Raw genomic sequence first — 13,906 nt, forward strand, 5'->3', positions numbered from 1 at the left:
CAAACTGTGGTTATATTTTATTAAAAAATAGACAGGCAGTAGCTAAAGGTTCCAATTAATAAAATACCAAGTTACAATATTAAAGGCTTCTTTTAACAGTCATGCTTGTGTATGAAATGGCACGTTGGTTAGATACACTGTAGGAAGGCATGAGATTACACTGTGTAGTTTTCATGTGTACCTGGGATTTAAAAAAAAAAACCAACAACAACAACAAAACCTGAAATATTCTGAAGTCAGAGGAGGAACAAGAGCCCTAGCCATTCTCTTGGGGTTAAGCCATCACACAGCCGTACTGGAGATCAGGGAATGCAGCTGACATCAAAACAACTTCAGGGCTTGACCTCTGTTCAGCAACAGATCTGAGTTGAGAAATGATAGTAGGGCAATCCACTTATAGACTCAGTAATAAAAGATGAGTGTGCAAATTATTTTCATTATGTTTGTGTACATCCAGAAAAACAGCATTTTTATTAACAACATTCACATCATGTTGTGAACCTCCTGCAGTTACAAAGCAACATCAGGAAAACGAGGAGTGAAAGATGCATTGTCCTGTCAGCAAAACTCATTGAATTGAGAGGATTACTGTTAATTTCCGGAGCGCATTTTGCTTTTTAAACTAAGTTACCAGCTGCACTGCTGTAGCTCCCTAGCACAATACAAACCAAGAAATGTATAGACGTTTTTCTGAGCAACTTCCCCTACCTCTGTGAAACTGACCCATTATCTTACATCCTGAATGCAAGTACTTGATCAGAACTTCCCCAGCTATGATTTCACTCTGTACGAGCTGCAGATAGAAGACAAGGGGGATGCTCAGGAGTCGATCCTTCCATAGGAAGAAAACACTGTGGGAAGAAAGGAAGATCAGTCAACACCAATGCCTAGCAGCGCTTATGTTCTTCATATAAAAGCAGGTTTGGGTAGTTTTAGATTAGTGGCTCTCTAGGTCCCTTTATTCTGTCTCTCTTAGTTATTACAAGGCAGTTATACAGCATGACAAAGAAGAAAAATTACATGTATCTTGTATAGAGGAGATTTTTCCACACAGGCCTGTTTCTCTGGATAGCAGCAATCCTTGCATAGTTTGGAAGCAACTTTGACTAATGTCAGTTTTCTTTAGGGAGAGATCACATATGTTCCATCCAAGTTTCTGAGCTTTATCAGGCCAGTAAATTCTGAGGCTGCAGTAGTGCTTGATGTCATTAGGGATCTGCCTTTTACTGTGACTATCCCTAACTATTTTCCTGGCTCGACAAACTCTCTACTTAATTGTGACTGTGATACAATAGGCTACAACCTTCATAGTTAAGTTAACCTTTTCAAGTACTTACTTCTTTCTCTCAGCCCCTGCCCAAAGCTGCGGTAGACATGAATCAGTGCCCAAAACAAAACAGATTTTATTGCAACAGAAATGCAAGAGCCGGTAATGAAAGCAGCTTCCAGAGTGTAAGAATTCCCTTTGCCCCACTCCCTTATCACCTGCAGGAAAACGGAGACATACACAATCAACACCTAGTGCCACAAAACCCTAAAGCCATAAAATACAATCAACCACTAAATTTCAGAAAGAAGTCACTAGATAGTAATTGGGGGGGCGAAACTAGTCACTTTTAAACCATCTTACTTTCCTGATTACTTGATTCCCTGGCTACACACTGACTCTAGCTAAATGCATTACACCTTCTAATCTCTGCATCATTAAAGGCATATGAAAGCAGTATTGTGCCCAGATTGAAAAAAGCAATTAAGCTGGAGCTAAGGAAACCAGACTTCATCTTACATCTCAGTCTCTTTCCACTGTAAAATATAGAATGAAGTTATGTTCCCTGGCTGTCGTTGTACTGTTAGTGTCATCCATGTCTGGGGGCCAGCTCCATGATCCATTTGCATTCATGGCTAGCTTGATTACTGTGCTTATGATATTAGTAATTGCCTAACCTGTGCTTTTTTGAGGGTTCTGACACAGAGAAAATGGCAACTTTTAATTAAAAGCAACAATATTTGTATCCTGCAGCTATCTACTGCGTTGAAGGATTGCTGCTCCCAAGAACAGAGTATGATCAGGCATGTTAAAACTAAGATAAGAGACCTCTGCAAAAATCCAGTACTGAAGGAAGGATACCAAGATCTTGCAGTATTCTTTTCCTTCTTCCTGCAGGTTTGAGTCACTTGCCCCAGCAGGCCTAGTGATTAAAAAAAAGATTAAAAAAAGCACAGTTCTGACTACTTTGATTTGTTAACAAACCCAATGGTGTGTATCCCAAATCAAGGTAGGTTATGGATGTCCTGGCCAATTTTGGTGCAGTTTGTTTGTCTATTAAGTTCTATCAGTTTTCCTGTTTACACTGCAAAGGGTTGTTAAGCAGCTGCTATATAGAGTCAATCTAGCAGCTTTTTCAGAGCTGAAGTAATTAATGGTGAGTACAGTTTACTTTTCCTTTTTTTTTTTTTTTTTTTATTTTGCCTTTCCAGTAGTCAGATAAAAGATGCTAAAAAGAATTGGTTTGGAGAAGTGACTATATTACAGATCGCTCTAGCACAGATGAGTATTGCACATCCATGCCCTCATTTGCTGGCCACTCTTGCGTGTTCATTGTTGCCATGCAAAAATGTAAGGAGATCTAGCTATTTTCAAGTTCTTATGTTACACTTATGTCAGAAGTTACCACCTGTACTTTTCTTCCTAGCTGCAATACAAGTAAAGTATAGCCACCAAAGAGAGTGTGTGGTCCTTCTGTGCTTTGCCAGTGAATAATTGGAAGAGCCTGATTTGACTGCATACTTTAATAAATAGAACCCCAAGGACTTGGATGACTGCAGTCAATGGACTTTTATCAGTATCTGGAGACGATGTGAAGTATGAGAAACACGGGCTGCTATCAGCATTTGAGCCCTTCCCGTGATGAACGATCTGCTTTGCCCTTCTTCCTCCTTACCTCCTTTCACACGTGTTGTGGGAGGTGCTGGGGTGCGCCAGTGATAAGCGCTATATCACTATTACAGTGCCAAAAAAACGTCTAACACTGGAGTTTGTTGGGCTTGCACTGCCTCTTGTTTTGGCTACATCAGGATCGACAGCTGGGGGTGCTGCCTAAGAAATTCTTTAAAATATAATGACTTGAGGCCCTGCAGATGGTCAAATGCTCTGGCACCACTTGAGAGTTCTTGTGAAGAAAGGGAGGCATTTTTGAGCAGCTGTGTATCTTGTACTGGAAGATTTTGTTGCATCTTTCCCTAATAGTTCTGGACACTTTGCCAGTTGCAGAGACTTCCAGGGCCTCTCCCTCTAAGTAATCAGTTCAACAGCAATTTGACATGGTTGCTGTCTTGAAAAGTTGATCCTGAAGAAGTAGGATGTATCTGCTGCTCTCATTGATTCTAAGAGGAGCTGCAACAAAGGGGCGTGCTCAGGAATGAGGCACCATGTTTTGGGCCCAAGGATCCAGTAATGAAGAAGAGGCCTCCAGCCTTGCTCCCCATTATTAAGCAAGTAAGTTTGATGACTTACCGTGTAAAGCAGGTAGATGAGATAAGCTACTTCAGGTACATTTTGACTCAGAAAAATCCACACTAGAGGTTTCAGTTCTTTTAAAATCTGTAAAATAAGATGAGATATATTCAGACTTATAACTCATTGCTATATACTCTATAAAGGCTATATATAGTTGATTTTTCAATAGCATTTCAAGTGTTAGTCTAGCTGAGTTCTCAGTTGTAACTTTGCTCTCCACTTGCCTTCTCTACCTATGTTTTTTTAGCAGGAAATATGGTCTCTGTTTTCCACTGAGCTGGGCCAGGAGCAATGTTGGTGAAATCAGAACTGGTTGTTTCATGGGCACATCCTGACAGCTGTGTGTGATTTGAGCCATCTCGGCATCCTCTTGAGCTCTGCCTTCTCATACAGTGCAACTCCCAGCTAGCTTAAGCGGAGAAGCAGCTGACTCTTCTGAGCTGCGTCTAAGCTGATGTACGTTTTCTTTGGGTACGCTCAGATTTTTCTCTAATGAATTAATATTTTCATAGCTAACAGGCTGAAAGGTGAAAGCACTCTGTGACTTTTTTCTCCACCTTTGTTTCTACTACAGAGAATTAAAGGTACTGAGAACTAAAATGTGGGAGGAGCAAGAGGATTTAACTGTCAGAAAAACTTTGTTTCACAATTAACCTTGGGACTTGGGAAAGAAGGAACGATGGACTGCTTTCCAGCAGGTAGCATCTTTCAGCAGTCCTGAACTAGAAGGGCAGGTCTGGGCAAACGACAGAGAAACAGCCGAGTCACTGGGAATGAAAACAGTGACTGTGCCAATGCTATGATAAGATTTGATGCATCTGATCAACCACAGATTCCCCCTAAAACCAATATTGATCCTTCTGCGGTGGTCAATATATGAACCTCTACAAAAGATTAAGAGTATTGTCCCTCCCTTAAGGAAGTTTGTTCTCTGCCACCTCTACTATTGTCTGTTTTCTGTGGTACTGCATAGTGCTCCTCTTAGGATAAGACCAAAAGGGGAAAGGAAGACAAAGGCTGAGAAAGAAGAGGAGGGGGGAAGAGAGAATTAGTAATTAACGGGAGAAAAGAGAGAAAATAAATAATGGAGATAGGCAAAATAAATCCACTAAGTAAATGGGAGAGCGTGTATATAAATAGAAGAAAAATAATGAATAAGCCCCTTGTGAAACGGCATGTGCATCAAATCAGAAATAAGGGAGCATGAGGTTTAGCTGTGCTTTCAGGTACTGCCGTTACCAGAAAGGACTGTGTATGAGGCGTTTCCAAGTTTTCCCTTTTATTATGCTTATACTTTCTGGTGGATTATGTATGTCTCCATACATTTTTTAGGTAACAACCTCATAGCAGGTGTAGTTTCTGAGAGGACCAAACAAGACAATGATATACGTTTCTCTACTGCTGCATCATCTGCCAGAAGCTGATTGTGAAAAACTTGTCTGAACAGGGTAAGGAAAAGGAGTTCCTATTGTGACCCCTCTGTCTACATGCTCTAGCCTAAGATAGAATCATTTTTCCCTTGGATGCAAAGCTACCAGACTCTCATGAAATGTATCCACCTTTTCTAAGTTGCGGTTGCCCTGCAGTGCTGCCAGTTACTGAAATACAGCACTAAATTTTTTTTTCATTAATTTTACATTTGCTATTTCTTAGTTAGACAAGAAGCTGTTAACTTCTTCCAGTACAGAAGTCAATAATGTACCTAGGCTGGGTAAAAAGTAGCTTCCAAGTAGTTCTAACTTAGACGGTTTTGAGCGAAGGGCAGGAATATGTACTTATCCGGAAGACATTTACTATAACTCATTGAACCATTAAGAAACACGTTTGCTATTGATGAAAGCATAAGGAATATCATGTATGTTAAGACATGAGACCATCTAACTGAAGTGCCTCTTTCTTTTTTTAAAAGAAACAGTGCCTTTTTTGATGCCTAAAGGCAAATCAAGGAGAAGCAAAGAACTCATAACCTGTGAGCAGCAACTGGTCAGATCAACTTTGTTTCTGATGGTGGGGGAAAAGTAGCTGAAAGGTTTACACTTTTAATCCCAGCAGGAAAACAGACATGGTTCTAATTGCTGCCGCCTTTCCACACCTGATACAATTTAACTGAAAGCAAAGATCCAGTGCCTCACAAAGGTAAATAAGGAGCTCCTAGGAGGAAACCAAGCTATAATATCCCTATCTGCATTCCTAAGTGTCACACTCACAGTTAGTCCTGCTAACTCCATTTTTCGCTGCTGGATAGCTCTTAGGGGCCACGACACTCCAAAGTCCAGGAGAAAGATGATTCTGTGCAACTATTCACCTAAAGTTACTACAGTATTTTAAAAGCACGGTGCTTAGTGCTAGCTCCGTTTTTAGCAAGGAAAGCAATCAAAACACTGGGAAAGCTGTATTTCAGCTGTCAGGAGTTTGTCTGAATGGCTAAAGCAAACACCCAAGGAGCCTAAAAAACAACAAACACAAAACCCCCTAAACTCCTTCCTGGTAGTAAGACTCGCGTATCTGATGTACTCTGGCCCTGATTCTGCAATCATTCTTGGAACAGAGCTCTCAAGACTTCGGAGGAAGTTCAGTCTGACTGACATGAAAAACCACATTTTGAATTCACAAATCTGTATGTTAACCTGAAAACTGTCACTCAACTTTAAAGAAGCTGCCCCAATAAAGGACCACTCATCTTTTTGGTGTGGTTTCCTAAGGATATAAGGCCTATGCCGTCTGTGTCTGTATATCCACCTTTATAATAATTTGGAGGACTGTTGCCAGTTTCACCTAACCTTGTCAGAGAGGTAGAAATATTGAAGATACTGTGATCCTATAGGTTTCATTAAAGTAGGTGATCAAGGAGTGAGAATAAAACAATGTCCCTCAGAAAGGAATAATGATAGTGTGACATTGTTTCATCCTGTATGCTCAGTTGAGAGACAAGATTTATTAGAAACTTGACTTCATTATTGTTGGTGCTCTTGTTTTCTGCTGGGATCCATTCTGGCTCCCTTGCGCTTAGCAGTATTACATAGAATGGGATGGCTGTGACTTCCCAGCCTGTGATAATTGCTCAGGGTGAGAACTTGTAGTCTCCGAAGTCGACTATTGTTGTTAGTGTCGCTGTTAGCTTAACACTTACTGCGATGATGCTAATGGTCACCTTCAGGCAGGCCCAAAGAACCCCTGTTGCTGAGATGATGTTATGTAGAGGGGTGATCTCATGCAGGCTTATCAGCAGAACATACAAGCAGAGCTGAAAGAGAAGAGGCAAAGATTTTGTAAAATTATTAGTTTGAGACCATACAGCCCACCAAAAAATATTTGATACAAACTCCCAGCAACACTAAGTTTGGCACAGGTCTAAAGGCTAAAATTTTTCCTCAAAACCTGACAGACAGTACGAAATGGGACACAAGGACAAACGTACTTCCCTGTATGCCATATTAGCAACCACAAAGAACAGGGAAGTAAGACGTGCTCCAGATAAAGTGTAAGGTAATACAGGGTAATACAGCAGTAAAGTAAGAACGAAGGGTGGCGTCCAGAAGCACAAACTCTTCCTGAAAACAGATTTTGGGTTCACTTCACTTACCTGTAACTGCAGGTTGCTATCTCACCCTGATTGCCCTGCTAGGTCAGGCTCCCCTCTTCCATCCCACTATCATTTTCTCAAATGTAGGGGACAGCTAGGATGGCTGGAAAGCAAGAGGCTGTAGGCTGGGATGTTGTGCAGTGATAATCTTTCTTATTTTAGGAGGCCATGTTGGGTTGGAGCTTCTGGATGCAATTGTTTTTATGGACGTACTTCCCAAAAATAAGATTCAGTTTTCCTTCTGGGCAGGACAATGATAAAATAAATGTTGATTCATTTTTATGGATTTTAACTAAGCTTCCCAACACCTGGAGAGATGACCATTATTAAGCTAATCTTATCTAAAAGGTAAGATACAGGCAGGGTTGCTCTAGGAAGTTAATAGTTCAGCTCAGCTAGTCTAATTCTAAGATATTCTCAATAGGAGGGGAAAAAAGGGAACCCGGGGGAGAGAGTTCTATACCTGCGCCTGAAGATCAAAGGTCAACATGGAAAAACAGAGGTTCAGCATGAAGTATTGTGACTGTAGGCTTTCTAGAGCACCACCCACTCGAAAGGCCATCATGCTTTGACTCTGAATGAGGATGATGGCACAGATCACATCAAAGGAGCCAACCAAGAGGATCAGAATGAAGCGGGCCTGGTGGGAAAGAGAAATAAGGATGTGACTGGCCATGCCAAAACAGGGACAGTCTTTAACCTTAAATCTTCTAACTGGTAATAAAAGAATAAAGGAGTAAGGAGAATCAGGCTGCCTATTAATAGCATTTTAAATAGACAACAATTAAAGATGACAGTTTGCCACACTGTTAAGCGGCAAAGATCAGGCCATCATTTTTGCCATTTGTTGCAACCACTTGGTAATAACTGTAAACTCACATTAGCTATTTTGGTTCACATTACCCTCAACGTAGTAGTTTTACAATTGTTAAGAGAAACATAACCTTTGCACCCCCTGTAATATCGTAACGACTTTTAGCAAGGTTTTGCTTGAGGTTTTATCATACGGTTTGAAGAAACAGCTTTCTTTGACAGAGACTTGCTCTAAGCTTCCTGTATGGCATAAACCAACTGGTAAGAATCTTCCTCACTGATTTCAATGGGGACAGCGGGTTATTCTGAATGCTGTACTTACTAAATTTCGAAAAACATTTGTTTTGTCTGGGTTGTATTCATAACTTTGCTGGCATTCACACTGAATGTCTGCTGCGTTAAAGATGGCTGAAATGGCAAAACATCCTTTGTAATTACATTGATATGAGAATAGTTATACTAGTATGCCTTATTCTGGCTCAGAAATTTTGCGCAGGAAGGAGGAGTTACAGTAATCCAAGTTACTTTTATAGTAGTAAAAGTAAGTCCTTAATAGTACATCATCTACACCAGGCTTTACTTTGAGGTTCTTGTTTAATATATAAACTGATGACTGGGATGCATACCTTAAAGTAGTTTGCATGTCTTTGATGCCTGTTCCTTATTGACCCTAACAACCCAGTTTGCTGTAGATAAGTATGTTTAACTAAATGTACAATTGATATGTAAATTGAATAGGCAAATGCTGCTTTGCTCCACCTTCCTAGCTTGGTTGCCATCTCTTCTATCGAAGAATAATTTTTGGATGACTTCACAGCAAGGAACCTCCTTCTCACATTTATGATAAAGGTGCGACCACAAAGGGAAGGACTGCTGAGAAGCATGGCAAATGGAAGTTTAACTAGAAATCTTTAACTACAAATCTTAATATGGCATAGAATGCAATCCTCACATTACATTTTATTGTTACGAAATGCAAACAAGATAATCTGGAATGTCAGTACCTCCCTTAGCACATTGTATCTTTTTGTTTCCTTGCAGCAGGTTACCATAACTCTCTTAAAAACACATTGCTGCATTTATGGAGCGGTGGGGCTACTGGCCACGTCCTTGCATACAGACTTGAGATTCCAGTTCTGTTTGTAGGCTAAATTTACGTGACTTTAGGCCCGTCGTTTTATAGACGGAAATCTGAAGCAGAGTAGGTGAAGTGAAGGATATCTTCTGCGGTAATCCTGTGTGAGTAAAATACTTTGATATTTATGTTACTTTCTGATACTGCCATAAAGAAACCCATAGAATAGCTCAGAGAAACAGATTTGCAGTTGTGGAGGTGCACATTTTGTTATCCAATGGTAGGAATAATTCAGCCTGATTTTTCTCTGTTATCAGTGCCCTCATCACAGACAACTTGCCTTTCTAAGATTTTCAAATCCAAGATGTGGAGAAAAGCAAAGTTAATTAAAGCCAGGAGACTAACCAGGAGTTTTGGCTTTTGCTCAGCAGAGAGAACTGTGAAGTTGACAATGGAACGAAACATCACTAGCATGATGGAAAGAACAAAGACGATGAGCTCCTGGCGATTCTCCTGCAGGATTCCTCTAGACACATAGTATACACAGAACACTGGGAAGGAGAAGGAAAGGTCAGTTACCAGGTGAACACAGATTGCACATGGTGCAATTTTTCAATGCACTTGATCCAGATGACGAAATGGAAGTATCAAGACCGTGTAACTTGGGCTCCTCAGTCAAGAGCATATCTTTATTCTTACCAAGGAGCCTGAATCAGATACTTAAAATGAGTACTCTCCCCTGTGTTTAGCATCCAAGAAATGAAATAATTTATTGGATTTTTAAATTACTTGTGAAGTAACACTTCGCAAATGGCAACATATTAGCTATCCAAATTAACTGGCAGCTGTGGTATGTTATTCTATTAATACTATCTTGAACCCTATGTTGCATATGTATTTGAAGTAAATGAAGCAACACCATTTTTACTAAAGAACTGAAATTACATAATCTTCCCAGTGAGAGTAATTCAAGTGACTAATAAGGAATTTACTACTCTTACACATACCTCTACAGTATTGTTTGTGTGGTTCTGACGACTACAAATGGCTTGTGTGTTGAATTGAACTTAGACAGACTGGATTCCTAACAATTTATTTTTGTTGTGGAAATTTTGAAATTCCTCACGCCACAAACTGGATGCTACTTTTCTGTAGTCCAGAAAAGAACTGGTTCAGGAAAGTTCTGAGTTATGTTTTTGTAAAATACATCAAAACCCACCACTCTTAACACCACAGTTAGCTGCTGCTGTTGAACTCTAAACATCTGTTTTGTCAAAGCTTAAATAAGGAAAAGGCTTTCATTTCATAAAAACAGGAACCAGTGCTTTGTTCTTCTATAGGATGCTCCTGCAAACACTAGTTAATTCTTACCATAGACAAAGTAACAATACATTTCTTTTTCCAGACGGCTACTTCCTGGATTCCGCACATCAAATAATCTAGTTTTGCTAGGCTGGGACATGGGAACAAAGTGTCGTAGAAGTTTTCAAGGTAACGTAATAACTTCAGTCTCTCTAAACAAACCTTCTAGTGAATTAGCTTCCTTTTTCACTTTTCGTAACACTGGTGGAGAAAACTGAAAATGATTGGCAAATTGTGAATCACGCGATTTTTTTTGCATGCTTATGACCTCAAGAAGACCTGAAAGATTTAAGGCAGTACTTCCTTGTTTTGCAAATTCAGCTGCTAAATCAGAAGTAGTCTGTACAAATAATTTGAAAACAAACTTTTTTCCTGAGCATTAAGATTTTTGCAGAGATAGCATATGCACATTTCTGAAATAAAGGACATCCCCTTGTGTTTGTAATTGAAGATTTTTCAACAAATTAAATCCCAAACCCTCTTTAGAGTAAATACCTCTAGTGGTAAATCCAAGAGAATGTTACAGCCGGGGCATCTATTTTTCTTTAAAGAACTATTATCAGTTCTGTCAGTCTTTGTCTACCCTATGGAAAACATATGGTTTTGGCATGTTTATGGAGCTTAGCTTACACATCTTAAAATCTCAAGGTAAGCCAATAATGGTTTTAACATGTTCCTTGAATGATGTTATCTTTACTGACTAGTATGTTGAAACAACAACTTTTGTTTACATTAAAACTTTGAAATCTGAAGTAATGTGTTAAAAATACACTATTTTTCCTGATTTAGACCAAAGGTTTGTGAGAGGTGTGCACTTCTCCGGGGTGTTGCAGCATAGAGTACTAATTAGCATCAACAGAAGGTAGGAGGGGGGAAAAATAGATTAGCAAGCATGCTTTCAACTTCTCCATTTATAACATCATGTGATTAATTTGGTTTGTTATGAAGGTTCTTCATTTTTCTCTGAAGCACAAAACAGCGGTTGCTAACAAAAACAGTGTGACAGATTGGAGGCACCAATGGTCTGTTTAACATTGCAATTTTTGTTGGTATGCTGAGTCTTGTGTGAAAAGCTGCTAATCAAACCAGAGTTTTAGAATAAAAGTATTGTTTGTATGTGTCTAATTATAGAATCTGGAACAAGTCTATTGTCTTTGTTCCCTCTGGGTGAAAGCATGAAAGCTGGAAAGCAATGACTGCTTATGATTAGCGTGTCCTTCTGGTACACAAGGTGTTACGCCCACAGAAAGTCTATTCTTTTCTGCACTGTTTTGGCCAGCGGGCCAACAGCCAAAACCTGCTAAAGCCACTGAGGAAGGCTTCCTAAAATACTTCTAGTTGTATTTATTTTCATGTGAAGCTTCATTTCTATTTAATACTAATGGACCGAGGAATATGAACATAAATTTCTATTGAAGCTCTAATTGGAAATACCCAAGGAAGTTTGGATTTTGCTTCCAGTGGGACAAAAATTATTAGACAAGAAAAAAGAGCACTTTAAAAAAAAAGAGGTCCTTATTTTCTTTTATTAAAATACTTCGGGTGAAGCAACATCCTTACAGGAACTTAACACAGAGAGATGACTTAACATTTTCTTGCTTCAGATCAAACTGTGTATGTTTGGTTTCTTGCAATGTAAGAAGGTACCCTGAAACCAACTACAGGTATAAGCACGGCTCACATCAGATGTACATTCTATGACAAACCTTGGAGTGTGGACACCTCTGAATTCCCCAGCATGGGCACGGACATTAAAATGGGAAACGGTAAGCTCTTTCTGGCATAGCTGAACTTTCAGTATATCCTACATAAAGTAAAAGCTGTCTGAAAGCAAAATCAGTGCCACATCTGCCTAATGAAACACCAGTAAGAAAGCCAATTATAGCAAAACTTCCTAAAATCTGAATATTTTTTCACACTATTCACACATGAATGTATTCTGGAAGACACCATATCTATTACTGATCCTTTCCCTAAAATACTACTGGAAAAAGCAACAATGGCAAAAGCATCTGGTTCGTCAGTGCTAAAGTAGCAGAAGATTCTATGTGTAACATATCAGGCCAAATGGAGTGAAATAAGAAACTTCAGTTGCTGCTTAATTACTACTTTGGGAAAAAACGTATGTGTTTTAAAATACAAACAGTATGTTTCTTACCAACTCCAACTAACTGAATAAGAGAAATGGTGAAATCTTCCTCAGTTTGTTGAACGAGTGTCTCTATGGTTAGCCCTATGACACTTAGCAGAGACAAAATAGTGACACAGAAGTAGATCTTCACAGGGAACGATAGCTCTGAACAAGGTTTTATCTGTAAAGGAAGAACATTTTTAAACAGGTAATGCAGTATAAACTAGTTGCTGTTCCTAAGCAAGTTGGCTAAATGACACAAGTGCGGGGGTTTCCTTGGCAAAAGGAAGAGAAACTCTTTGCAGTTGAATTGAAACTCCAAAACTGCTGAGGAAGGGAGACTCTGACTTTATTTCGTAATTAATCTCAGCCTAGATTTTTCTGGTTTATACCTACAGACTGCCTGCCGCTTTCCTCAGTGCCTCATAAGGGCCACGGTGTTGTAATTTCATCTCCTGAAATCAAGATTGCCAATGTCCACATACACGCCTATCAAAACATAACGATGTTCAGCAAGTAACTTTTCCCCAGCACCCCATATCAAGATTTTTAGTTTTAGAAAATTGTAAAGAAAGGTTCATGCTTCCGAGCAATGTGCAAAGGATTTGAGTGAGAGATGTTTTTTCCATTCGTCCCAGGCAGTCTGGGAGAGAAATCATGGAGACAGATAAACTGCACCACACGAGCAAAAATCACTTTACTTCCCTCTGATGTTGGCAGTAAGGGGGAAAAAAAAAAAGCTTCATCAAGAGGCAGGTGGAGCTGGGGAGTCGCCTGCAGGCAGGGCTGGGCTGTGACACCTGCTACACCACGGCTTTGGATGGCCGAGATTTTCACACTTATCGGTAACGTTACGCGTAATTTCTGTCTGTGCAGGAGTTTTTGATGAATTACAGATTCGCTGTTTGGAAACACAGTTTTATTTGAGCAAAACCAACTACTTGAAATCAAGGGAGCACCGGCAGCGCTGTCCCAGCCGAGGCACCGGCAGCCCCGCGGCCGTTCGACGGCACGGTTTCAACGGGGCACCTCGGGCACAAACCCGGTTTGCTCTCGCGTCCCCGACTCCTCCTTTCGGAGTGGCAGCGGGAGAGCACGGCCTTCCCCGGGGGGCCGGCGGGCGGCGAGGGTACTCACGGGGCCGCAGGGCGTGGGGATGAGCTGCTGGTGCCGGGGGGTGAGGTTCGGCAGAGCGGGGGCTGCGGCGCCGCTGAGGGGGAGAGAAGGGGGAACCGTTACCGAGGCCGCCCCGGGCCCAGCCCGCGGGCGGGGCCAGCACTGACGACTTCCCGCCCTCCCGGATGGGCCGTACCAAGCAGCGGCGGGTGCGGGGGCCGGAGCAAGCCCCTCCCCGGCCCCCGCCTCCCGCCCCCCACCCCGGGTAACGAGGCGGGGGAACGCGGAGAGCCGCCCCCCCGCTCAGCG

General features: G+C 40.9%; 2 protein-coding genes across 6 annotated transcripts in view; one reads left to right on the forward strand and one right to left on the reverse strand.

Annotated features, from left to right (window-relative positions):
* Positions 1-12,548, forward strand: part of NADK (NAD kinase) — a 40,419-nt gene extending 27,871 nt beyond the window's left edge. Inside the window, exons 12-17 of one of the 3 annotated variants that reach the window (XR_012677034.1) lie at positions 3,765-3,988; positions 4,092-4,215; positions 4,850-4,965; positions 9,417-9,558; positions 10,394-10,479; positions 11,955-12,548. Coding sequence is in view for 1 of the 3 variants with exons in the window: in XM_075172266.1 (XP_075028367.1) it covers positions 2,165-2,246 (82 nt within the window). In the remaining 2 variants the exon portion in view is untranslated. Of the gene's footprint in view, positions 1-2,164; positions 2,383-3,764; positions 3,989-4,091; positions 4,216-4,849; positions 4,966-9,416; positions 9,559-10,393; positions 10,480-11,954 lie in introns of those variants that run through there. The other 2 variants (XR_012677033.1, XM_075172266.1) reach the window with 2 other exon arrangements.
* The window catches only part of LOC142092364 (uncharacterized), a 14,080-nt gene continuing 174 nt past the window's right edge, over positions 1-13,906 (reverse strand). Inside the window, exons 2-9 of one of the 3 annotated variants that reach the window (XM_075172284.1) lie at positions 13,619-13,691; positions 12,509-12,662; positions 9,394-9,539; positions 7,564-7,740; positions 6,648-6,761; positions 3,515-3,601; positions 1,338-1,485; positions 1-851 (exon numbers count right to left, since the gene is read on the reverse strand). In XM_075172284.1, the coding sequence (XP_075028385.1) occupies positions 820-851; positions 1,338-1,485; positions 3,515-3,601; positions 6,648-6,761; positions 7,564-7,740; positions 9,394-9,539; positions 12,509-12,662; positions 13,619-13,691 (931 nt within the window). In that variant the 3' untranslated portion in view covers positions 1-819. Of the gene's footprint in view, positions 852-1,337; positions 1,486-3,186; positions 3,395-3,514; positions 3,602-6,647; positions 6,762-7,563; positions 7,741-9,393; positions 9,540-12,508; positions 12,663-13,618; positions 13,692-13,906 lie in introns of those variants that run through there. The other 2 variants (XM_075172287.1, XM_075172285.1) reach the window with 2 other exon arrangements.

This window comes from Calonectris borealis, chromosome 23 (genome assembly GCF_964195595.1).
Source record: "Calonectris borealis chromosome 23, bCalBor7.hap1.2, whole genome shotgun sequence".
Lineage (NCBI taxonomy): Eukaryota > Metazoa > Chordata > Aves > Procellariiformes > Procellariidae > Calonectris > Calonectris borealis.